This window comes from Coenobita brevimanus, chromosome 27, assembly GCF_032717465.1.
Source record: "Coenobita brevimanus isolate Jiangsu-jjx chromosome 27, ASM3271746v2, whole genome shotgun sequence".
Classification (NCBI taxonomy): domain Eukaryota; kingdom Metazoa; phylum Arthropoda; class Malacostraca; order Decapoda; family Coenobitidae; genus Coenobita; species Coenobita brevimanus.
The window spans coordinates 7,135,408-7,162,867 of NC_136980.1; the positions used below are offsets into that span (position 1 = coordinate 7,135,408).

At 40.8% G+C, this 27,460-nt stretch overlaps 1 protein-coding gene across 1 annotated transcript in view; it reads right to left on the reverse strand.

Moving 5' to 3' along the window:
- Nucleotides 1-211: 211 nt before the first annotated feature.
- The window catches only part of Sec71 (ADP ribosylation factor guanine nucleotide exchange factor Sec71), a 79,609-nt gene continuing 52,360 nt past the window's right edge, over nucleotides 212-27,460 (reverse strand). Inside the window, exons 25-31 of the mRNA XM_080268241.1 lie at nucleotides 21,038-21,173; nucleotides 20,680-20,861; nucleotides 15,973-16,113; nucleotides 15,689-15,860; nucleotides 3,784-3,902; nucleotides 1,791-1,925; nucleotides 212-559 (exon numbers count right to left, since the gene is read on the reverse strand). Of these exons, the coding sequence (XP_080124367.1) occupies nucleotides 335-559; nucleotides 1,791-1,925; nucleotides 3,784-3,902; nucleotides 15,689-15,860; nucleotides 15,973-16,113; nucleotides 20,680-20,861; nucleotides 21,038-21,173 (1,110 nt within the window). The 3' untranslated portion in view covers nucleotides 212-334. The remainder of the gene's footprint in view (nucleotides 560-1,790; nucleotides 1,926-3,783; nucleotides 3,903-15,688; nucleotides 15,861-15,972; nucleotides 16,114-20,679; nucleotides 20,862-21,037; nucleotides 21,174-27,460) is intronic.

The window sequence follows — 27,460 nt, forward strand, 5'->3', positions numbered from 1 at the left end:
TGTAGGAGAGGCCAACATATTTCCCTAATTATCATCTAAAAATCACTCAATATCCAGTCTCTTGGGACTGATAGAATGTCAACCAATTATGTGAGTGATAATGATGATGTGGCAGGTGTAAGGCTGGGGTGGATGATGTTCAGACGACAAGTAAAGGAAGAGGGAGCAATAATTCTTCCCTAAACATTATCTACATATCACTAGGCATTCCCTTGCATGGCAATAATACTCTGACAAGTCACTCCAAACCTCTAATGACCCTTAATTGTTATAGGTACAGTAGTTTGAAGACACTGTAAGAGAGGCCAACATACAGTATTTCCCCTAACATCGTCTACAAATCACTGGGTATCCGATCTCTGGGGAGTGACGGAGTGTCGACGGATGATGTGAGGGATGATGTTGATGTGGTACGGGGTCTGAAGCTGGGATGGGTGATGTTGAAGACGATGCCAATGCGCAGGAAGAACCGGCGAAGCACCGCCCGAAGCTCTGGCTTGAGGCTGAAGCACATGATCTCGCACAGGCTTGGGTAGTAGTTGGATGCATGGGCTGCAAACTGGGGAAAAATAATTAAAAGGATAGTTTCTCTCTCTCTCTCTCTCACACACACACACACACACACACACAAAGGCAGCACATAGATATAGCATGGGCAAAAGTATACATAAAATACATCAAACATAACAGAGCATAAAAGATAAATTCACTCTATCATTCACCTAATCTTTTTTAGCTCCATCAGGAGTGTGGGGGTCCAGTCCTGAATGCTTTGGAAAATGTGACCAAGTATTTATCTTTGAGTGGCATTATGTAAGCAACAAGCCCCAACCATTCCCACATCTGTCTAGAACTCCTGAACTCCCTACACCACCAGGCAACAGGAAGGCAGAAACAGGCACTATGGTCTGACAAATCTTAACTGGCGGCTAGGGTGTGGCGCGACCCTCTGTACGGTGGTGCCACATTTCCCAAACCCGCAATGTGAAATGGCTATTATATATGTAAAAAGGCATCACAAATACGATAAACACATATGAATACAATGTTAACGTGTGTATTATAATATATGAAAGAACAGTAAACTTATTATGCATAAAATATTTACACAGCAATACAGAAACGTGGCATAAATTTTTTACAGTGTTGCTAAAAGAAAATGTAGTCACCTTTACTGGCTTTTACCGTATTTCTGGCATGGGTAATAATGTCACAAAAATGATTATAACATAATGTGTAGGAATAAAAGTAAAAATATGCCAATTTCTTAGTAAAAAAAAATAATACATTTAATCCTCGTGAGCAGCAACAATCAGACCCAGTCTGACCCGGCCACAGCCTCTCATCCATAGATGAGAGAGAGAGAGAGAGAGAAAGAGAGAGATGTGGGGGAAGGTAGGCCAGGGGAGGTGTTGAGGGAGAGATGGAGGAAGGGAGGGAAGGAAGGAAGAAAGGAGAGAGTGATTGAATAAAAACAAATCATGGCGCCACATGAGCGAGGTCATTTGGTGACAAATGTAAAACAATAGTAAATATTTTTAAATATAGTTAGATATAATAAAAAAATAAAGAAATGAAAGCATAAGTTTAAAAGTCACTCATAAAAGAAACAAAATTCCCCAGGGTGACACACATCTCCCCCCAAGAGAGAGAGAGAGAGAGAGAGAGAGAGAGAGAGGGCATCACGCGTATGGAAAACGTGGCAACACTGTACAGAGCTTCGTGCCCCACCCTAGCCGCCAGTTAAGATTTGTCAGACCATAATTAATTATCCCATTCCTAGAGCTTACCTGGTCATCGGACATTTTGTGTATATTGGTAAGGAACAGGAGAATAAGGTTGGTCCATGCCTCACGGTGGGACTCGGGTAGTGACAGGAAGTATTCTAATGCCGATCTGCATATCTTGATTAACCTCTCTTGTACCTGCCGGCAAACACAGATACAAGGAATAAATATACTGTATATACACCCAATAAATAATGCTTAAATTTTTGTGTATGGGCTCACAGATAGATATACACCCCATCTAATCTTGTAATTCTATCTTCCAGATCCTCCTCAGGTTGTAAAGAGGACTGAAATTTTACTAAAACTGTTATTATTACAATTATTATGGAAGTTGTGTAGACTGGCTTGGGAAGAGGGAAGGGTTCCAGAGGACTGGAAATCAGGTATAATTGTTCCTTTATACAAAGGAAACGGGGAGAGAGAAGTATATGGTAACCACAGGGGTATTTGCCTTCTTAAGTGTGATTGGAAAAATATATGGTAGAATACTTATTGACAGGATTAGGCATATAACAGAGGAGCTAGTTGGAGAAGAACAAGGGGGATTTAGGAAAGGAAAAAGGTGTGTAGATCAGATATCTGTGCTAAGATGTTTAGTGAAGTACAGTATCTCAAGAAGGGAAAGAAAGTGTATGCTGCCTTCATAGACAGAGTAGATAGGCAAGGTATGTGGAAGGTATTATGAATATATGGAGTGGATGGGAAATTGTTGTCCGCTGTGAAGAGTATTTATGAGGGAGCTAGGGCTGCGGTGTGAGTGGATGGTGAGCTCAGTGAGCTCTTTTATCTAAATGTAGGACTGAAACAAGGATGTGTGATGTCTCCATGAATGTTTAATATATTCATGGATGGGGTTGTAAAGGAAGTGCAAGGTAGGGCAGTGGATGTGGGGGGTGGCTCATGAATGAGGGTGAGGTGTGGAAGATTCTGGTGTTGCTGTTTGCTGATGATACAGTATTGCTGAGTGAAGATGAATGGGAGTTCCAAGTTTTGGTGAATGAATTTGGGACAGTGTGTAAGAAGAGGAATCTGAAAGATAATGTAAACAAGAGTAAAGTTATGGTGTTTGAGAGGAATGGAGTCAAAGAATGCAGAGTGAGGTTGGATGGTGAGGATATGGAGAATGTAAGTGCATTCAAGCCTGGGTAGTGTGAAGAGTAAGGATGGAACTTTTGGGGATGAAGTGCTTGAAAGGGTACAGCAAGGAAGGAAGGTTGTTGGTTCACTGAAAGCAGTGATGAAAAACAGGGAGGTGAGTATGGAAGTCAAGTCACTGCATGACAGTATTGTGATCCCTACCCTGACGTATGGAAGCGACGCATGGACCTTGCAAGAGGGGAACAAGTCAAGAGTGAGAACAGTGGAAATGAGTTAACTGATAGGAGCATGTGAAGTGACTTGGGGGGACAGGTTGACGAATGAAGAAGTGAAAGAACGTTGTGAGGTGGGTGTGGATGTGATTGAGAAAATTAGGAGAAATACACTGAGGTGGTTTGGACATGTGAAGAGAATGGGGAATGAAAGACTGACTAAGAGGGTGTATGTAAGTGAAGTGGAGGGAGGGAGAGGAAGGGGGAGACAAAGGATGAGGTGGAGGGATGGAGTTGAAAGATATATGAGGGAAGGGGGAGTGAGTTGGGGGGAGGGGAGTCAAATGGTGGGTGACAGAGAAACTTGGAGGCGTTTTGTCTGTGGCCACCCTCTGCGGAATTAGGGCGTCGGGCTATAGATAGATGGATAGCCTATTACTACTGTATTATTACTGTCACTGTCATTGTCATCATCCTATTCTTCATCATCATCACTGATTCGTGGAGAGACTCAGGTAGTGGCAAAGTATTCTAATGACAAACTGCATCTAATTTTGCTCAAGATAAACTGCAATAGGGCAAAAATCTGGGCAAAGTTAGTGTAAAAAAAAATATATATATATTGCATGGTTAAAAATCTCTAAACCTAAACATGAATTGTGCCTGAAATCAAACATTCTCACCTGTGGCCACTTCTTCTCTCTCGATGGGTCTGCCAACATTCGGAACAGAATCCTGAGTGCACATGCTAGGGACTGGGTCTCTTGTTTTAGCAGGTTTGGCTTCACACTGCCCTTGAAACCTAAACAAGAGGAAGGGTAAATTATGTCAGAGTAGAACATGGACCTTAAGTCATCTCTCATTTTCTGTGGGTATCAGGGAATTGACATGCCAGTGAACAACATAAAAGTCACAAATAATGAAAATCCATCAAAAAGGGCCCCCACAGCCACAATTTACAAGGGGAGACCCCCCAATTCCTGGAACTGTTAACAAAACACTTCAATACAAAATTTACAGAAAATCAATCTTAGGTCTCTTCAAAGTCCTCCCCTTGAGATATCATACACTTGTCCCAGCACTTACCACTTTCCCCATTCTTGGAAACACTTTCTGTTGTCGTCTTTTGTCACCTTGTCCAGATTCTTTTCCTGAATTTCTTCTAAGTTGTCAAATCTTTTGCCTTTCAGTTCTAATGTAATCTTGGGGAAGAAAAAAAAATCACAAGGAGCGAGATGTGAAAACTATGGGAGGTGCGGAGCAACAATGCTGTTGTTTTTGGCCAAAAAATTGCTGAACTGACAAAGCAGTGTGTGATGGAGAGTTGTTATGTTGCCTGAACCATTTCTGGGTGTGCCACTTCTCTGGACGTTTGTGCCCAATGCTTTCCCAAAGACACCTCAGCACTGTAATGCAAAACTGCTGGTTCACAGTCTGTTCATGGGGAACAAGTTATTTATGGACAATTCCGTCAATGTCAAAAAACATGATCAACATTGTCTTGATGTTGTTCTTGACCTGATGCACTTTTCTGAGTCTTGGAGATATTGGTATCCTCCACTGACTGGGCTGCTGCTTGGTATTGGAGCCATACCTGTAAACCCAGGTCTCATCACCCGTAATGGCATTTGAAAGAAATTCTGGATACATATCTCAACTGTTCTATTAGGTTCTGACACACATTCACACAATTTACTTTTTTATCTTCTGTTGGAAGACGGGGGACAAATTTTGCTAAAACCCAGTGCATGCCACGACTGTGTCAAAATACACCGGATTGAACTCCATGAAATGACTGTGGCCTCCACTAGTTTGTCAATAGTACTATGATCATCTTTCACATTGTCTGTAGAATTTTCTTGATGTTTTCACCTGTTTAAGAGGTTGAAGGACAACCAGGACGGGGAGAGTCTTGGACAGACATGTTGCCTGTCTTAAAATGCATGTACCATTCACAGACTCCCCCCCCCCCACCCCAACAGCTTGCTCCTTGGAAGCTTACTTAAGCCTGTTGCTGCTTCAGCCATAGTGGGGGGAAAAAAAAAAAAAACTTTGCTCATTCAAATCTGTCATAGTGGTTTGAGGATGAAAATCACAGAAGTCATGTGGATGAACAAAGAAAAAAATCGCAAGACATACGGACTCAACCCTCACAGTGTGATGCCACGTGGCAGGATGATTCACCAGACTGCACACAAATAGCTACTACCAGCACAATGGGGAACTATTTCTTTTTCCCATGCTATCGATCTATTCAGGGAATTTTGGGGTCCCCCTCTCATAACTATATGATTAATAAACTATCTATCTATCTATCTATTGCCAGACGCCTCAATCCCGTTCGGGGTGGCCACAAACAAATCGCCTCCAAGTCGCCCTGTCCCCCGCCATTTCACTGCCCCGCTCCCAACTCACACATCCCTCTTTCATATACCTCTCCACCCCATCCCTCCATCTCATCTTCGGCCTCCCCCTCCCTTTTCCCCCCTCCACCTCACTCACATACACTCTCTTCGTCAGTCTTTCACCCTCCATCCTCTCCACATGGCCAAACCACCTCAGTGTATTCCTCCTAATGTTTCCTATCACATCCACATCCACATCCACACCACAATGCTCCTTTATATTCTCATTTGTCAGCCTGATTAATAATAATAATAATAATCTGTGTGGTAGGTGGGGGCACTCACCATCCACTCACTTGATGTAGTGCTGCTCTCGGGTGTCTGCCCTTTCCTCTCCTCCATCCTTCTTTCCTTCATTCTTTCCTCATCCTTCTGCCTACGGGTGACTTTACACTCCCTCTTTTGACTTTCTTTCCTTCATTCTTTCCTCTTCCTTCTGCCTGTGGGTGACTCTACACTGAGTGACAAGACAAATGGTTTCCTGTACACCAAGAAACTATATACTATGCTGGGTAGTAACCATACGACCAAATTTTCGCGCCTGGTGGTTTAGTGGGTAATTGTTGTGCTCCAATCGGATTGAGCCGGTGAAGGTTTATTATCCAAGGGGTAGTTGGGATTGACTGCTCTTGTAATGCCACTCAGGGATGAGTGAGACTAGTCACTATCATCTTAAATGTTGGGACCAACTGCCTAGCCCCAGGCTCCTGCGCTCCTCGTGGGGCAACGTAGGATTGGATGATGGATGGATGGATAATAATCTGGTCCTTTGTTTCTCAAAAGCGCCAGTTCTTCCTTTGGGAATTCACTAGCGCTTGACACATACATTATTTATACAATTACAAGAATTGTGACATCTCTCATACATAATACATGCTACATCATATATACATGAAAGTGGCAATAATTAAACCCTATAATCATCCATCATAGTATCTCTCTCCAGGTCATAGCATTTTGAAAAGAGAAAGGCTTTCAGCTGTCTCTTAAAGGATTCAACAGCAGAGAGTTGTCTTATGGACAATGGCAATCTGTTATATAATCTAAGGGCTCTATACACAAAAGAACTGTCAGAGAAAAATGACTGGTGAATGGCTCCAGGCTCGTTAAGACGCAAGGAGTCATCTTCACTCCGTTACATCACACCAGGCGTGCCGATGGGAGTTTTAACAATTCAGCAAGATACTTCGGTTCACCAAACTTAAGAACCTTGAATGTAATAAGACACAATTCAAATTCAATTCTAGCCTTTACTGGTAGCCAATGCAACTCAATCAGGAACAAGGTACCGTGGTCGAGGTTCTCGGGGGAAGACTAAAGTTAAGCCGTGCTGCCCTGTTAAACACAGACTGAATTTTTGATAGTATATTATTTGGAAGATCAACCCACAGTGATATACAATAATCAACATGAGACAAGACGACTGCATGGACCAATGTTAAGAGGCACCGTCTATTCAGGAATTTTCTCATCTAGTACAGATTTCTAATATGCAAGTTACACCCTCTGACAACCTGATTATGTTCTTTGTAATTTAACTTTAAATTAAAATAAACACCCAGATTTTGAACAGAACTGACTGGATGATGCTGTGACATGATAATGTTCAAAGCTAGGGCATTATCAGTGTCATCACCCCTTCTGTTTCCTCTGATGATAATGATCTCAGTTTTACCATCATTCAGCTTAAGTTTCCTCTTAGCCATCCATATCTTAATATCAGACATTAGAGACTCAGGCTTTGTCTTAGTCTCGTTGATATCTGACATCTTAACACAGAGCTGGGTGTCGTCAACATACAATTGATAGTACCCCAAAACACCACAAGACATTAGAATACAGTAATCCCGCATATTTCGCGGTAGTTACGTTCTTGTAACCCCCGCGAAAAGTCAAATTCGCGAATACTCTATTAACAATTGAATCTTGCACTTGTGTCCACCATGCTGTCCATCACACAGTCCATGTCCATACTGATTGTGAGACAATTCGCCGTCAGACAATTCCCCGTCAAAACATGGACGATTCCCCTTCAGAACAATTCCCACCCTGGACGATTCCCCGCCATTCTATAAATATACTAATCAATACTTTTATAAATATACTTATTATTAATTAATCAGTACTTTAATAACTATATTTCAGGGGGATCCCGCAAAGTCTATGTTCAGTAGCGTAGGTTCTGGATGTTATTTATTAGTTGCACCTTTAGTCAATAATTAACTTGTTTCTTCCTCGCTGTAGTCCCCTTTGAATTATATTCTAGCGTCACCCACAGCTATCTTCATTAATGAAGGCGAATTGTCTTGTGTTTGTGGTGACTGCGAATTGTCCCGAAACCTCCATACTCATCCCGAAATACCTTCTTACAAGATTGAAAGCACATACTCCATTATGAAGGAAAAACGTAAACACCGTACTGTAATACACAATTATCTACACATTTATTCACAAAACAGTACAAAATAAAAAGATGCAGTGACTGGTGATAGGAAACACTCGCACGGTCGCTTCTTAGCTTGTCCAGTAACACAATTTTCTCTGCTAAGGTCATAACTTTTCTTGATCGTTTTGTCACTTTGGAGTTCTTACTAACTGTATTATTAGCCTTTGGTGAGGCTGGCTTACATCCTGGGGCCATGTGGAAAGCAAGTGAGAGGCAAGAGGCTCGTATCATAGCGTGGTTACAAGTACACCAAGCATGTGAGGCAGGCAGGCGTGGACTGAGGAATGCGGGGCAGAGAGCAGTGTTGCCATATCCAAACAACGAAATTATGCTAGGGCAATGAAAAAATTATGCTAGGTTGAGCAAATTTGTTCCAAGTAAAAAATGAATTATGCTAACTTGAAGCTAAATGATAAAATTCTATACATATTCATGCTACATATTAATTATGTATTGTTTACTATGAAAATATTAAAATAAATCTACATACAGTAAGAGGATAAATATCGGTTTTCTGCCCATACTGCTTTTTCCCATGAAACTTACATTTTTCTGATGGATTTTGATGTGATTCATTCGATTTTGAGCATCAGTTCCATCGGAAATAACCAGATTTTGAGATATGACCCCCCCCCATCCCCCTGCAATAATGGGGGATCTTTGGGGAATCAGGGGTTATAGGGAGGGGAGGAAACACAGAAAATGGTCATTTCCGACTGAAATGAAGCTGAAAATCAAATGAATCATACCAAAATCTATCGGAAAAACCTAGGTTTCATAGGTAAAATACAATGCTCAAACTTATCCTAACCTAACCTAACCAAACCGAACCTAACCTAACCTAATCCAACCTAACCTAACCTAATCCAACCTAACCTAACCTAACCTAATCCAACCTAACCTAACCTAACCTAATCCAACCTAACCTAACCTAACCTAATCCAACCCAACCAAGCCCAAACTGAAAGTAACCAACTATTCAAACCTTACATCTTCTTACCTTATTCGTCTCTCTCTCTCTGCTTTGTAGCTTTTATAAAATTATTCAAAAAATATTCCATTCCATTCTAAATTATGCTAGAATTATGCTAAAACTTCTAATATGCTAAAAAATATTCCAGACTCGAAAATTTGATCAAAATTATGCTAAAAGAATAAAATTATGCTAGATATGGTAACACTGGCAGAGAGGCCGCGGGAAAGGGACAGAGGGTGGTGTGAGTTTACCGCGCTACAATTGGAAGCGGCGGGAATTTCAAATTTTTTGTTTTCTGTATATTCAAGGATATTTTAGTTGAACTTATTAATGCTAAGAAAATCCACGAGAGGGCAAAACCGTAGAAAAAAAATCCGCAAAAAATGCGGGATTACTTACTTCTTTAACCCCTTAACCGCGGGGCGTCACTTTCGTGACACTTGGGAGCAAGGGATCATACCCCAGGGCGACACTTTTGTGATTCTGTGTTATTTTGAATTCGCCCGGGCTTTCAAGTGGTGGCTTGTATCATCTATCAGTACTGCCAATGTCCAACACTAGTCAGCACTCCTAATCTCATCTGTACTTCCATCCATTGTTGACAATTTAGCCATTTCTCCCCGTTCTTGACTCCCCTCCCTAACTCCCCTCCATTACCCTATCCTCTCACCTGCCCGGCCGTCCTACGCTAAGTAAATCTTCCCCGGAATTTTTCACTGATTTCATCCATTGAAATAAGCCCTATACCCTATTCTTATACCAAATAATATATACAAGAAAGAAATAAGGTAAGTGAGAGTGCCATACACCTAGAATTGGCTAATTATCACAACACCTCACGTGCACTCGTTCGCTAATTTTTGCTGTTTATTTCCCCTTGAAATATGCCGTATAATCTATTTTCGTAAATAAAATATATATAAGAAAGGAAGGGAGAAGCCTAAGTGATATTTACATTCACCTGGAACTACCTAATTATTGCAGGCCACCACACTGTATTCTACGCTAAATAAATCTTCCCTGGAATTTTCCACTGATTTCATCCATTGAAATAAGACCTATGCCCTATTCTTATACCAATATATACAAAAAAGAAATAAGGTAAGTGATAGTGCCATACACCTGGAATTGGCTAATTATCACCTGACAACACCTCACGTGCACTCGTTCGCTAATTTTCGCTATCTATTTCCCCTTGAAATATGCCGTATAATCTATTTTCGTAATAAATATACATATAAGGAGGGAAGGGAGAAGCCTAAGTGATATTTACATTCACCTGGAACTACCTAATTTATTATGTATTGTCTTGGTTTCCTGCCAATCATTTCATTGCTATATATTAGCAGGTCTCACAGGGCTGAAGTTGGTAGTATGGCACTCACCCTAGCCAGGCGGCAGGAGGCCACAACTATCAGTTCACTGTCGTCTTTGAAGGTGAAAGTACATCTGATTAGCTCCTGCTAACTTCTGCTGCTTTTTAGCCCCATGCAAAGGGCCCTGTGACCTTTACCCCCTACTAAACCTCGTGTGGAATGAGGTAAAGGGTTGACAATTGATAGAGAGTGACTACGATCTTTTTATTGAGTAAAACAGTGCAAGTGGAATTGTAAATAATGTGTAAATTATGTGTAAACAGCAAGTGAAAGCAATGAATGTAAATATAAGTGAACAGTGGAAAATAGTTTTATATGTTACTTCAAGTGACAGTGCATAACACAGTGTAAATAAAATAGAAATGTAAATAATGTAAATAAAATAGAGAACGTAAATAGAAATGTAAATGAGTAGTATTATAAGAATACGAGTATATATACTAGGAGTAATGAAAGTGAAAGTTTCATTCTAGCATGTATGAATACTATAAGTTATAAGAGTGAAGGTGAAAGTGACATTCACTCTCAATGCTAGTATACAGGACGAGAAAGTGAATGCTACATACAGTATTTTACTGAATGAAATTGAATCCCTACAGTGACAATAAACCACTATTACTGAAGGAAACTTATGGATAAAGACTGTAGATGTATATAAGTGTTATACAGTAACAGAAATATAAGCTGTGAGTGTTTTTATGAATAATAGACAACACTAGCGGCGAATGATCGGAAGTGGGATGGTCATACGCCCTCGTAATTTTCAATGCTTTCACAGTGTTTTTTTTTTTGGAGTATGGATTCCAAACCATTTGAGAAGCATAGAATAGTGTTTCTAGTGATAATACTGTATCAGGCTGTAGTAATCATATTACGAGTTGTCGGGAAGTGTAAAGCGGAGACTTCGTTACCCAACGTCAGAGGTCTCCAGAAGTCCTACGGTACTCAACGAAGGCTCAACAAACACCCAAGGAGAAAGCTGAAGGTATGTGCCATAAGTATATGTGATTTTAATATTCTAGGACTAATAACTGATTTTTGGCAAATATTTTTAGAGAGTCTGTCGGAGCGTGAATATGCCCGGGGGAGCCGCAAGTCAAAGCAAAACAAGCCCGTGGTTTAAGGGTTAATGTATATATTTCTTCAGATATTAAATTTTACATCAACTCCCAAATACACTTTAAATTAAAGTACTTTGTGATGGTTTAAGTACTAGTGGGGGAAAACAAAAGTAAGCCAGCAAATTAAACCATGAAAAGAAAAGGGACGACTGTATACCACATTCACTTTAAGTTGGCCTAAAACTCATATCTCTATCTTGAATGCTGACGTGTAAGGAGATGAACACGAGAATTCTATGATGCTACAGTAAGTTCGTTTTCATCTGACTGAACTGGCCACTTACAAAACTTGAATATTGTCACATCTGTAATAAATTTGATGAGGCTTAGTCAGTTTGTTTCATCTGACATAACTGGGCCATTCCTAAAACTTGAATAATAAGTTGTAGTTATATGAAATTCAATGAAACTTTAGTTCTACGATAATGATGAGTCTTCTTGGTTACTAGTCAAATAAACTGTACAGTCGCCCCAAGAAGTGATGGCATAGTTTCAGATTGCTTCAGACACTCTGCATTGCTAAGCATTCTGTGAAAACTGTGAATATAAGGTAAAAATTCCCTACTTCATCACATCACATTGATATATAATATATATAATATATATATATATATATATATATATATGAAAAGGGGAAAAAGAAGTGTGTGGTAATCATAGGGGCATTTGTCTTCTTAGTATAATAGGAAAAGTGTATGGCAGGATACTTATTGACAGAGTTAGAGAAAGAACAGAGAAATTACTTGGAGAAGAACAGGGAGGCTTTAGGAAGGGAAGAGGCTGTGTAGATCAGATATTCATTCTTAGATCTTTAGTGGAAAAGTTTCTAGAGAAGGGAAAGAAGTTGCATGCGGCTTTCATGGATTTGGAGAAAGCATATGACAGGGTGGATAGACAAGGATTGTGGAAAGTGTTAAGAATATTTGGAGTAGATGGAAAGTTGTTGAATGCTGTGAAGAGTATGTACGATGGTGCGAAGGCTGCAGTGCGTGTGGATGGCGAACTAAGTGAATTTTTCTCTTTGAAAGTTGGGTTGAAACAGGGATGTGTCATGTCTCCGTGGTTATTCAATCTGTACATGGATGGAGTAATAAAAGAGGTACAAGGTAGGGTAGTGGATGTTGGAGTGGCCCTGGTGAGAGAGGATAATGTTTGAAAACTTCCTGTACTGTTGTTTGCAGATGATACTGTGTTGTTGAGTGACGACGAAGGGGAGCTGCAAGGCTTGGTGGATGAGTTTGGGAGAGTGTGTAAGAAACGGAATCTGAAGGTGAATGTAGGGAAGAGTAAAGTGATGGTCTTTGAGAGAGGTGAAGTCAGTGAATGTACAGCGAGGTTGGATGGTGAGGAATTGGAAAATGTGAGTACGTTTAAGTACTTGGGTAGTGTGATGAGTAAGGATGGAGGTTTGGAGGGTGAAGTGCTTGAAAGGGTACAGCAGGGAAGAAAGGTTGCTGGTTCTTTGAAAGCAGTGATAAGAAACAGGGAAGTGAGCATGGAAGTGAAAAAGTTACTACATGACAGTATTGTGATACCAACTCTAACGTATGGAAGTGAAGCTTGGACGTTGTTGGAAGGACACAAGTCAAGAGTGAGAGCAGTGGAAATGAGTTATTTAAGAGGAGCCTGTGGAGTCACGTGGAGAGATAGGCTGACGAATGAGGATATAAAGAAGCATTGTGGTGTTGATGTGGATGTGATAGGAAGCGTTATGAGGAACACACTGAGGTGGTTTGGCCATGTGGAGAGGATGGAGGGTGAAAGACTGACGAAGAGAGTGTATGTGAGTGAGGTGGAGGGGGGAAGAGGGAGGGGGAGGCCGAGGATGAGATGGAGGGATGGGGTGGAGAGGTATATGAGAGAGGGGGGTGTGAGTTGGGAGCAGGGCAGTGAAATGGCGGGGGACAGGGCGACTTGGAGGCGATTTGTTTGTGGCCACCCCAAACGGGATTGAGGCGTCTGGCAATAGATAGATAGATAGATAGATATATATATATATATATATATATCACGCTAAGAACTATGAAAAGCGAACATCATGATGCACTGATATATTAGAAGCTAGCCTGTAACATACATTTTCCCAATTTGAATTTGTAATGCATTACTCAGTGCGTGGTACACAGCAATATCCCTGTGCTCCTCATGTATATACGTTCCAGGATTTCAAATATTGATGGTCTAGTTTTGAAGGCCAACTTAAGAAAATTCTTGTGAATGCAATATGCTACTTGCTTTTCAAATGCTATGGTGATGATATAGAACAATAAGGATGCTGCAAAAGTGAAATTATTCTTAGTAATGGTATCAGACCCAGAGCAGCAGCTAGACCTTTTCTGCCCCTTATTCCTTGTCTCCCCCTTGCATATAATAACTGTAATTATCTGCTTTATTCCCTACTCATGCAAAATTATTAGGTATGACAGATTACATTTTCTCTTACACTAGGCAGTAAAGAGGACTAAAACATGGGCTTACAAACTTGTGAAATGCAAAAACGCATACAGTATCTGTTCGATATTTAAATCTAGAATATCTTTCTTTTTAAATGAAATGCCATGTCCTGCCTAACAGGAAATACTGATTTGGAAGTTTTGGACTCAGTGATATGCTTATTGCATTTTATTACTCTTGCTAGTCATTCAGGCACCAAGGTAGTAAGACCATGACACAAGTTTGCATTCTCCAAGGAGCTCCAATTCTTAGTAAATTTGCCAGGTACTTTTATATTTCATTCACTGATAGTTTTCAGGCTTATACTAAGTCTTCCAGAGATGTTTCTTAGTGGAAAAATGTCCAAATGCGGTGTAACACCTGCATGTCTTTGAGTAAAACTTGTCTTTATTCATGCTTGTTGACTGAGTCTTTTAAATTAGCCTACTAACTTATGCCACATTCTCACTATCTGTCGTTGTCCATGGAAACAACAAAAAATGAAATAAATGACTTTAAATTATTCACTAGTACTCTAACAACAAATATTTTACAGATTTTCATTGTTTATTGAAGGCCTTTTCTTTTCAGTCTTGCACTACCAAAAATAATTGCTTGTTACCATACAAGAATTACATACTACTTATTTCTCACTGTCCTTGAGTGATAATTCTGAAATTTCAGTTAGTTCCATTTAGGATTTCTTATTATCGTAACTAAAGAGCTGCTTCCTACAATTCTGAAACGTGTAAGTACTTTGACATTTACTTATTGTTTCCTATTACAATTTTACACAATAGGTGTCATCTTACAAAGATATAAGGAAAAGTAAATGCATTATCGCTGACCAAAATCTTCTGGAAACTCTGCTGCCACTTCAGGGCAGACTGTACAATCAAACTACACTAGGCCATCAACTGATCTAAAACTGATTAGGGAAATTTAACAGCTTCAAACAAATATATTCTAGAAGAGACAGAACATGAACTGGATGAGGGTGAATATACAACATAGCTTCACCTGAACATGAACTCAGTGGACTGAAGGCTGAAGTTGTCCCCTTCCTGCATCCCAACATCCTCCTTTTCAAGGCCAAGGAGGGGAGCTGAGGGATGTTTATAAAACCAGGCAACTCTACTGCCCACTTATATATCTGCCACCACATGAAAGCATACTGCTCCTATGCAGAGAATTAAGAACTGAACAACAGACAGCTAGGTTCAATATCCTTTTGAGAAGCTTGGACACACTACAGTTAAAAGACTAGAGGTCACGGGAAGGGGGAATCATATATTAGGGAACAGATTAAAAAAGAAAAAAAAAAAAAAAAATCCTCCCATCATCCAATCCTACATTGCCCCATGATGAGCATAGGAGCCTGGGGCAAGGCAAGTTGGTCCTAACATTTAGGATGAGAGTGACCAGCCTCACTCATCCCTGAGTGGCATTATGTGAGCAACAACCCAACCACCCCCTGGATATAAACCTTCACCAGCTCAATCTGATTGGAGCGCCGTAATTACCCACTAACCCACCAGTGGCCAAAATTTGATTATATTGCTACCACCCAGCATCGTAAATGGTTTCCTGGTGTACAGGAAACCATTTGGTTTGTCACTCAGTGTTGAGTCACCCACAGGCAGATGGAAGAGGAAAGAATGAAGGAAAGAAAGACAGAAGAGGGAGTGTAAAGTCTCACACACACACACACACACACACACACACACACACACACACACACACACACACACACACAAAGCATGAAAGCCAAGGTATACAAAAATGTAAGCCAAAAAAGTATTACTAACAAAAATGGCAAGGTTCACAATACCAGCTTTCCACAGAAGATTCCTCTGTTCATGGTTGGAGTTGAATTCCTTTGCAAAGCTGTGTGACGCGATGAGACAGTCTAGGAGAGTGAAGAGATGGTCGGCCGAGAGGTAGCGGTACATTCCGTGATCCTCTCGCTGCTCTCGGTTAATTGGGATCGTTGTGTCCCCAGCCTAGAAGGAGATATGTAGGAGATGTTAGGGAGAGATGTTTGGAAGAAACATCAAGGAGGAATAATAAGGAGAGATGTTAGAAGTAGATAATAAAGACTGACACACAATTTACCTGTGCTAGAGCCAAATTCTCTTGATCCTCCTTCTTACTGGTGGCTGGGAAAAATACAATGTTGTCGATGCACTGTATAAGTTCCAGCTGCACCACACAACGAATCAGCAGACCTCCGAATGCTCTCGAGTCACTGCCACCCTGAAGAGAGACAGTATAATTTGTGGGCATCTAGCCTTTGGATTCTTCTTCATGCAGTAAAAAATATATTTATATATATATCATCATCATCATCATCATCAGCCGTTTGAGTATCCACTGCAGGACCGGCCTATCCCGACTGAAGTCGGGACGATACAGCCAATGTATCTCTACCAAGTGGCTTAGGCTGCCTAGTAGAGATTGTATATAGGGTGAGAAGTGCTTGTTAGTGTAATTGTAGTGTTGGAGTGGCTTTGGATGTGTGTGTAGTCTGTGAACCAAGTGTAATCGGCCCGCGCAAGCCGACTGGGTGCAAGCATACTTTACAGTAAGCGACAATGGTTCAACCACAGCACCCCTGGTGTCCGCCAATGCAGTACGTGGCCGGGTGAACACTTCCAAAGTTTATTACCCTGGCGGGGCGCGAACCCTGGTCAACCCGTGTACAAAACGCACACTCTACCACTGAGGCTCCTATATATATATATACAGTACAGACATAAAATATATGCCATGTTTCCCCTTAAGGCATCCTGTATTGGGGCTGGCCATTGTACAGCTCATGTTTTCCCTGTAAGGGAAGCTAAACCAAGTGCCCAAACCAGCTAGTACTTCCAAACCAGGTACAGTACAAGTCCCATTATTCGGCATGTATGGGACCAGGATGATGCCGAGAAATTAGATTTGCCGAATAATCAAAAACCTACCCACTCAGTACCGTAAATATATTGGTGAACACTCATCACCACCTACGGTACAGTATTACAACTGTGTTTGGAGAGAGTACTGTATACTGTACAATACTGCAATCAATACAGTACTATACCTGAATCTGAAATACAGTATATATATATATATATATCTATATATCTATATATATATATATATATATATATATATTATTGAACATATACAAGTGTAATGACACAGTAGGCATACAAGTCAGATAACACTTCCTGGATGGCTGAAATGATACGGAATATTACCTACCAGCTCAGTACATCACTTGTATTGGTGAACTCATCACTACTTATATTATTACAAATATGTTTGGAGTGAGTACTGTATACAGTGCTCGTCAGAAGTATTCAGCGTTGTCCGCCGGGCGCACAATACTTATGGCCCAAAAAGAATCACCCATTTTTGGGGGTAAGAATTGAGCCACAAGTTTGAGCTCCGAGCATGACGTCACGGTAGCCTGAGGCCTTCCGATGCGCTGGTTGGTTCCCGCCTCAGTCGCCCACGGGCTGCCTGAGAGAGAGGAACTCCGCCGAGTGTCCCTCTCAAATTGCGCCATTTTTTACCGAGTGTCCCGCAGTGTTTTGGCCTTCAAAACTTTGTTATGGCACCTACCCATGAACTATCGAGTGAAATCATATCCCAGATCATTGCTCTAAAGGTGGCAGGCCACCAGACAAAGGAAATTAGTGAATTGGTTGGTGTGGCACGATCGACAGTGAGTCGTTGGTGTGCGCGGTTTCGGGAGGAAAACAGTGGTGAAGTTCCCACAAAGAAACCGAGGTCTGGTAGGCCTAGGAAAACTTCCCCAAGGTCTGTTAATGTTTTAAAACGTTCAGTGGAGTTTAATCCTTGTGTGAGTGCAAGGAAAATTAAGGAGAGCAACCCGGAAGTGTTTGGTGAGGTGTCAGTGAGAACAGTGTCTCGTAGGGTGCATGAGCTTGGTTACACAAGTCACAGGCCTGTGAAAAAGCCTCTTCTCTCTAGCAGCCAGAGAATTCGTAGGCTTGCCTTTGCTAATAAATATCTAAATTGGGGTGAGGAGCAATGGTTGTCAGTGTTGTGGTCTGATGAGGCAACGTTTGGTGTTACCTGTAACAGAGGAGCACGCAAAGGTAGTGACCCACTTGACCCACAGTATGTAGAAAGCACAGTTAAACATCCTGATTCACTCATGGTATGGGGTTGTTTTTCAAGGAAGGGTTTGGGGAAGCTTGTTGTACTTCCCAAGAACCTCAGAGTGAATCAGGATGTTTACCTGGAGCTTCTGTGTGATCATTTACCAGACTCCTTCGAGCTAACAGGTGCACGAGTGTTTCAGCAGGACGGTGCACCTGCTCACAAGGCCAAATCGGTCACCAATTGGCTTCGTGACTGCGAGGCATCATTCATGACAGACTGGCCAGGAAATAGCCCAGACCTCAACCCGATTGAAAACCTCTGGTACCTCGTAAAGAAGAGTCTCCAAGGGAAGGACGTGAGCTCTCTGCCTAAGCTGGAAGCCGCCATTCGTGACTCCTGGGACAAAATACCCCTCCAGCACCTCAGGAGCCTCGCCCTTTCACTTCCAAGACGTCCCAGGTCCGTGAAGAAACGTAAAGGCTACCCTACGAAGCACTAAAGGTAAATAAAATGCATTATTTATATGTTTTTTCAATGTTGAAAGGTTTGTTTCTCAGGAGGGACGCAGGGCGCCCCATACTTCTGACGAGCACTGTATAGTACTTTTTCCAAACAAAATAAAATAGTCGGAAAATTGCATAAAATAAAGTAAAGGGATCTGAATTGGTAAGGTCTTTCTGATGAAAGTTACAACTTACATTTAGCACTCACTCTTTTGTTCGTTTTTTATTGTTTACATGTGAAAGGAGAGTACTGATGGAAACAGTAATGTATTCCATGAACCCCTTAATAACCTCCGACATTGAACAACCCTTTACAGTACCGATGTCGAGTTAGTGAGCTATGGAAAAACTGTGAACAATTATGGGAATGGAACGAAGGTCACTGGTATGATTACACGACTCTAGCTACGATTCCAAGCAGTCAGGGGGTCAGTTAATCTCAGATGTTTTCGCCCATTAGGTAAATGCACCGTAACTTTATTAATTCTCCAGTCAATCACAGCGAATCATAGCATGGGTTTAGGAAGCTAAATAACACATTTCTAGGTGCACCAGACGATTATCTTCACATCTTATAAGAAAATGGAAGAAATTATATCCCTCTCTGAGTACGTAAAGTTCTTCCATTCTTCTGAAATCAATTTATTTTTCTTAAAGATGGGAAGATAATTGTCTGGCTCACCTAGCAATGTGTTATTTAGCTTCCTAAACCCATGCTATGATTCGCTATGAGTCACGGAAAGATTGATAAAGTTACGGTGTATTTACCAAATGGGCGAAAACATCTGAGATTAACCGACCGACTAACTACTTGGAATCGTAGCGTAGTCATGCAAATATACCAGTGACCTTCGTTCCCTCCCCATAACTGTTCAGTTTTCTTTATAGCTCACACTAACTTAACATCACTGACATCGGCACTGTAAAAGGTTGTTCAATGTCGGAGGTTATTAAGGGGCTAATGGGATATATTGCTGTTTGCATCAATGCTCTCTCTTTCACGTTAAGCACAAAAACAAACAAAAGAATGAGAACTAAATGTACGTTTAACTTTCATCTGAGAGACCTTAGCAATTCATATTCCTCCAGTTTATTTTTAAGTATTTTTCTGACTTTAGGCTAGGTTAGGTTTGGTTAAATACAGTTAAACTCGGTTAGGTTAGGTTCAGTTAAACAGGACAGTCCCACCATTATGCTGAGGAATAAAAATACTAGAGCTGTCACAGCCGTACAGCTAAAAACAACGGGGAAACTGATTTAACAAGCAACATTTATTTATGGCTAATGCATTACAGTGTCATGGGCTACTCAATTACTGGTAAGTCATTTTCATGAAGGCATCAAGAATGAAAGAATTTCATGAATTAGCGTGGGGGCTTGGAACGTAACCCTCGCTAATTTGGTGGGGGTGGTTACTGTAGTGTATGATACTGTGCAATATTGTAATCAATACAGTACTATACCTGAATCTGAATAAAAATATAGAAATTAGTGAACATACAGAAGTGTAATGAAACATTAGGCCTACAATCCACAGATATCACTTCCTAGACTGCCGAGATGATTCCGGACATATGCCGAACAATCGATGATTTTCGTAAATGGGACTATTTCTCAAAACTGCCGAAATGTTGGATCTACCGAACAATCAGCTGCCGAATAATAGGACTTTTACTGTAATTATTTCCACAACCAACTAATTACTTCCCAACAGCTTTGGCAAGAAATAAGTCTGAGATATGTAATAAGATTTGGATACAGTATCAGCTCTGCTGGGTGTGTCTGTCTTACACTGTACATTTCCTCCCTCCCATTTTTTTTTTTTTTTTTTTTTTTAATGAGGTGATGAGCACTGGTTGCTGCAAAATCACCAAACTAATACAAGTAACATATGAAGAATACAAGGGTACTGTTTAAAGTGCTTCACAACTACAGTATTACATAAAAATTAAATAAATAAATAAATAAATAAATAAACAAAGCAACATTGGGTCTGGTTAGTACTTGGATGGGTGACCGCCTGGGAACACCAGATGCTGTTGGCATCCCTACGTGTCAAGTGGGGTTGGTGGAGGATTAGTGCCCCTCCCTGTAAAACAATTAACTCTAAGCCCTTGACCACCCCGTTTGGGATACATGGCGTCTGGCAATGGATGGAATGAATGGAAAATAAACAAATACAGTGTGTAGGCCAATGCAATACCTGGTGTGGAGGGTCATGCTGTGGTGGTCGCCATGACAACAGTGCGTGGGGTAGGGTGCTGTTAAATATGGCTAACAGGCACTGGCAGGTTTTATCCCACGTCTCCGGGCTCAGCTTATGGCCATTTAGGATCACGAAGTTCTCCAGACAGTTCGTGCCAGACCGTGCTAACTGCTCATTGTCTGCAAGAGATGATACATACATACAGACAACAAAATCTCTTTAAGGAAGACTTCTGTTAAGGTGCATAAGTAAAGTGGGATTGATATTTCCAAAGTGAGTAAACAGAGCTACAAAGCTATAGACAAGGCAACATACACACACACATGTGCCCTTCCTCCCTCCCTCTCTTACCCACCTTGCTGCACACACCAATGCAGCTGTGTATACAAATCATCCAGCAGTATTGGCCCCAACGCCTCAAAGTATTGGGTAAACACGTCAACAATTGCATACAAGGCGTGGTTGCATGTTGTTGTCATCCATTCATTTTTCTGTAGGACACAAATGTTTATAAGCACAGTATTCAAATATTAATAAGTACAAATTTTTAATGTCTATGCATACAGTATTCAAATGTTTATAATTACTGATGGACACAAATGTTTATACAACTATTCATACACATTATGCAGCATTATACATTCCTTAACAGTTCCATTTCCACTGCTTTTACACTTTTGCAGGCTGAAGTAGATTTGTTAATTAAACATCAACTTACCCACATGAGTATTTTTTGCAAAACGAACATAAACATTGGGTCTATAATTCAGCAATCCACTGAATGATCCATACTTTAATTCTTTCTACTTTAAACACACTAATTTACACTCTACTAAGCATTTACACTGTCAGATATTAAGAGGTGATTATTTCTAAAACCTGTAAATAATTTTAAAAATGTTCAGGCATCTCTAGCTACCTGGTGGGGAAGTACTGCAGTATTAACATTCACACAATATGGCAACATTAATTCAACCACAAAACCCACCACCACAACCACCATACAAACCAACCACAACTCCAAAACTACCCTATCATCCACCACCATTACCACCACAAACACCCAAACACAAATGATAAAGTAACAGCAACACCAATACACCACCACCACCAAACAGAACACCACCACCAAACCATACAATGAAAAGGACTAAAATACTGAAAAGATGTGGGATTACCAGGGCCATAATTTGGAGTCACTATAATCTATAAGAGTGACACACCTCACATCCAAAAACTGTTGGTGAGAGGCAGATGGACAGGGCCACTTCAAGAGATGCTTCCATATCTAAAAAGTTTCTTACACATATGAAATGAAGAATAAAGTCTGCGATGCACTGAAGTCTATTACTGATATCTGGGTTGCCACTCCATCGTCATCATTATCATCACCATCATCATCATATCAACATTCCAAACCTAATTCCAAATCATACAATGGGGTAACACAGGATTCAAAAACAAGGAAATGGAAAACACAAAAGTAGAAGAACTATCCATAATGCTCCCAGTGAAATGATCTACACAACAATCACATACTGCATTTCTATCTATCTAGTCATTCACCACATGCCCTAATCCCGGATGGGGCGGTGACAAACATATCACCTCTATGTTGCCCTGTTCTCTGTCATTAAGCTACCCTCTCTCTAAATCACACCACCTTCATTCGCATATCTCTCCACCCTACCCTCCACCTCATCCTTAGTCTCATTCGCCCCCTTGACCCCATTCACATATTTCTCTCTCTCGCTCTCCTTCTCTTCTTTATCTTTATATCAGTATTGTTAATTCCATGCCATCTGAAACAACGCCATACCATTACATGAAAATTAGTAGAAAATTTGAACTGGGACCTAAATGAAATCCCTGTATCTGGAAAACTAGTGAATGATTTTAATAAGATGCACTCAGTTTAAATATGTCTCCATTAGACTGGTGCAAGTTTAGATTGGCTGGGTTGGGGATCAAAATCTAGATGGCATAGATGACCTTGTTGCAACTCTTCTGGTTAGATTAAACTAAGCTTAACTAAATAGACTTGATTAGGCTAAGCTAGGCTATGCTAAGCTAGGATGGGTTAGGCTAGGCTATGACTGGAAAGTCATGGTTTGGCTTGGTGTGTGTGTGTGTGTGTGTGTGTGTGTGTAATAGAGAGAGAAATTAATGTGAAAGCAAGAATCCCTTTTCTCTCTCTCTCTCTCTACATCAAGGAGTATTGTTCATGTCCAAGTACTGCTCTCTATGATGACACCCACTCAGCAACTCCAGCCTCTCAAAAGATACATGGTCTTCCAGAAAGATCCTAAACTTTTTAAACAGCCCACCAACTGGCTGGCACTGTGATCGCGACGGGAACGCTGTGTAATGGTGGCTATGAGCTTTAGTCCAACACTAGGCACGTCAAGTCACGTCACTTAGTCATCAAAGTATACACGCTTGGGTGAATGTGCTTAGTGCATTTGGCGAATTTTCTTCAATTGTCTGACACTGGTGAACTTTCAAGGTGGATTTCAACTCGGGGGAAGGGGGGAGAAAGTCCGCAGGGCCAAATCCGGAAAGTAGGGTGGCTGGGAACAATGGTCATCTTGTGCTTTGCCAAAAAAGCCACAGGTAAGAAGTGACGTGTGAGCTGGTGCATTGTCATGGTGCAGCATCCAGGTTTTGTTTCTTCACGCCTCAGCCCTCTTCCTTCATTCTGCCTCCCTCAAATGTTTTACGACTTCCAAGAAAAACTCTTTATTGACTGTCTAACCATGTGGAACAAAATCATGAAGAATGACACCCTTCCAACAAAATAGGACAATCAACATTACTTTCACATTTGAGCGACTCTGATGAGCTTTTTTGGGTTGTGGTGATGATGTTCCAACCCACTGTGACAAATGCCTTTTTGTTTCAACATCATAGCCATACACCCACGTTTCATCACCTGTCATGACGTTTTTCAGAAAGTTTTTTTCTGGATTCAAACAATCAAACAATTCCTGACTGACTGTGACATGGTTCTCTTTTTCCTCATCTGTCAGAAGATGCAGCACAAAATTTGCGGCAAACACAATGCATCTTCATTTTTTTTTTTTTTTTATCAATCGTGTGGCACAAACTTGTACAGATGCCTACTTCTTCGAAAACTTCAAAGATAGTCAGGCAACAATTTTCAAGCATCTCAGCATGCACTTTCTCAATGTGATCATTGTCTCTTGACATGGAAGGCCATCCGGATTTGGGATTGTCTTCAGTGGATGTTGTTTCTGATTTGAACTGCTAGAACCACTTATGACATTGCAAACAGCTCAAACAATCCTCCCCATAAGCCTATTGCAACATCTGAAAAGCCTCTGTAAAAGTTTTTCTGAATCTGAAACATTTTTTCACACAAATATGTTGCTTTTCAAGATCTTTCATTATTCAACTTGCAACAAATTGCCAGGTGCACTAAATACGCGTTCACTCAAGCCCGTGTACCTCACTGACTAAGCGATGTGGCGTGATCCAGTTTGTGTTTGAAGCTCAAACTTGCCACTACAAAGCACTCCTGATGTGATCAAGCTTTGCCAGCTAGTTGGTGAACTATTTAAAAAGTTCATTTTCTTTTTGGATAGACTTCGTACACACAACTCTGCCTACCATGAAGAACAATACTTCTCCACTGCATATTTTGAAAACCTATCACTGACTGAACATGTATCATCGCAATTGGTGTTAAGGTGTTAGATTTGATTGAGTTAGGCTTGAATTAAGATGTTAGGTTAGGCAAAGCTATTTTTGGCCAGATTTGCATACATTTTACTCTGTTCACCTGACCTGGCCCTCCTTGTACAGTACTAAAATGAAAAAAAGTTGCTATTATTATTATTATTATTATTAATTACTACTACTACTAATATTATCATGATTATTATTATTATTATTATTATTATTATTGTAGTGTATTAAATGAGAAGTACTCATTAATTTCACCATACTCGTATATATATAGGACACATGATCACCGAGGTATTCTAGTCTGGTTATTCCACTGAACCATGCTTAAAATGTTTAAATATGAACCCCAGTTTACCATCCACAATAATAAACATGCAAAAGGAATAACACATTCATAATAGTATTAATAATGCTAATAATCCAGTAGTTGACAAAATGTATCAAACATGTATCATAAAACTATTCATTGCTCTTGCAACATCACTATTCATCAGATCCTGCGTCCAGCTAACGCGAGAGTTAACTGATACTCTCAGTCCTTCACATATGCAACAGGTTGACTCTGGAACTGTCCTTCTCAATAATAATAATGATACAGTAGTAATAATAATAATAATAATAACAACAACATGACAATAACACTAATAATCAGATTGTTATTTCTCAAACACACTGGTTCTCCCCAAACTATCCAATATACCCACCACTAGGCACCTTGCCTCTTGAGCCCCATCCACTTTCCTTAAGTCTCATTAGTTAACCCATTCACACCTTGAAAGTAAGCTTTTACATGAGTGTGGCACCAGATAAGCCTGCCCACGCCATACACTCTTACGTCCTACTGTATGTCTTTGTTGTCCCTTGGTACAGAATAGTGGGAGTGTTCTCAGAGTCTGGTACAGGCCACTGAAGCTCTCAGAAGCTCTGCCTACCAAACCATCACGAGTGAGATGTGGGGAGCCCTGTGCCACAGCACACCCTCCTCAGCCAGTACCAATGCAGTTTTTCAGTTTGTGCGCAGCCCTTCTGGAAACTACGCTACGTAGCTTTGAGTTCTCCCTCTCTCGCCTCTTTTGTGTGTGTCTGCCTAGCTTTACACCAACGCTAAGTTGCCATGGCTGATTCTGGTGGAGATAGCTCTGATGACATGTATGAGGTGCTACCCAAAAGTTCCCAGAACCTGACTAAACAAGGAAAAAACTTATGTCGTTCTAATTGCCACTGTCCCCTTCAGAGTACTGTTGTCTCTTTGGTATACAGACATCAATCTCCGTGTTCCTCCCATGATCATAAAGAGTTCAAAAAGTACTTGAGCATCAGCTTGTTCAGGACCTTCTGCAGTTTCTCCAGGATCTCAATGGTGTCAAATCTGAGTCCTTTCAGTTGGATTTTCATTTACAGAAGAGAAAGAAATCACAAGCGCCCAAATCTGGTGAACATGGGGGAGGGGAACAACCAGCATGTTTTTTTATGCCAAATACTGCTGAAGAACAAGGGCTGTGTGCACGGGTGCACTGTCATGGTGATGCACCCATTTGTTTGTGCGACACTTGTCTGGACACTTTCATCTAACGTCTTCCCGGAGCCGTCTCAAAACATCACAGTAGAAATTTGTATGGATAGTCTGTCCTTCAGGAACAAGTTTCTTATGAACAATGTCCCCTAAGTCAAAAAAAGTGATGAACAATGACTTCCCATTGCTATTGACCTGACATGCCCTCTTTGGCTGGGCCACCGCTGGGCTCTTCCACTGCAACGACTTATTTGGTTTCCAGGTCATACCTGTAAACCTAGCTTTCATCACCAGTAATGACACCTGACAGGAAGTTTGGGTCATTGCTGGCCATTTCCTTGAGCTCTGTGCAAACCTCCATGCAATGCTACTTTTGCTCATCAGACAGGAGCCTTGGGACAAAATTGGCAGCAATTTGTCTCATGTCCAGGTTGCCAGACAGAATATGTTGGCAAGTTCCAAACGATAGGCTAACAATGTAACAAACATCATGGCTTGTCCTCCTGTGATCTTTGAGGATGGCTGCACGAACTTTGGCCACATTGTCAAGAGATGAACTGTTGGAAGGGCGTCCAGAATGTGCACTGTCATCTGCTGACATTCGTCTATTTTTAAAACATTTAAACCAGTCTTAAGTTTGTGTAACCTCCAAAGTACTGTCACCAAATGCTTGTTTTAACATGAGATTCTGCCATGTTCTTCCCAAGTTTCACACAAACCTTGATGGGTCTTTCACATCCTCCATTTTTGAGATCATGAAATTCGCAAACTAACCCAAACACGATAAAAACACACACACATGCAGCAAATGCATCCACCCTGCACAATGCCACTTGACACTAACAAACAAAGGGTAAGTGCATTGTCACCAAACATCCACACGCTGTATGACAAGCGTTTTCCATCCTGCTTTCAAATTTTGGGAAATTTTGGGTAGCATCTTGTATGTGCCAAGTCATTCAGATCATAGTGACACATCTGATGGTGATTTCTCACTGAGTGACGGTGAGTTAAGGGAGGATGGAGAGCCTGTTTTAGAGGAAGGCTGGCAGTTCTTGGCAGACATTTTCTCAGATGAATGGCCTCAAGACACCTCCATTCACTGATGCTACCATGGGTATAAATGCTTTGGCCCACAGTGTAAAAAGTAAGGAACCATAGGTTTATAATTTTTTTTTTTTTTTACTACTACTGTACTATTAATATATTATATAATGTATATTAAATGTATTATATATTACATTTAGCACGAGAGTACACATTTAGATCTGTTTGCTGAACATAAACACATAAGAAAATGATAACTAATATGAAGAACATGTAGCGCATGGGGATCGTGGGGGGACTGGTATTTACATTCGACCTAAGTGATTCACATTTGGGTTTGTTTTGTTTCATTTTGTTTATAAGGGCTCCAACATGCATGCATGCATCAGCCTTGGTCAGATGCTGCTTGATCTCTGACAGCCTCCCTATTCAGTTCCTTATCCCTAAGGTCACACTCCATGCCCTCATCCCAGGTCTCTTTCTGTCTGCCTCTCAACCCCCTGTGTTCAC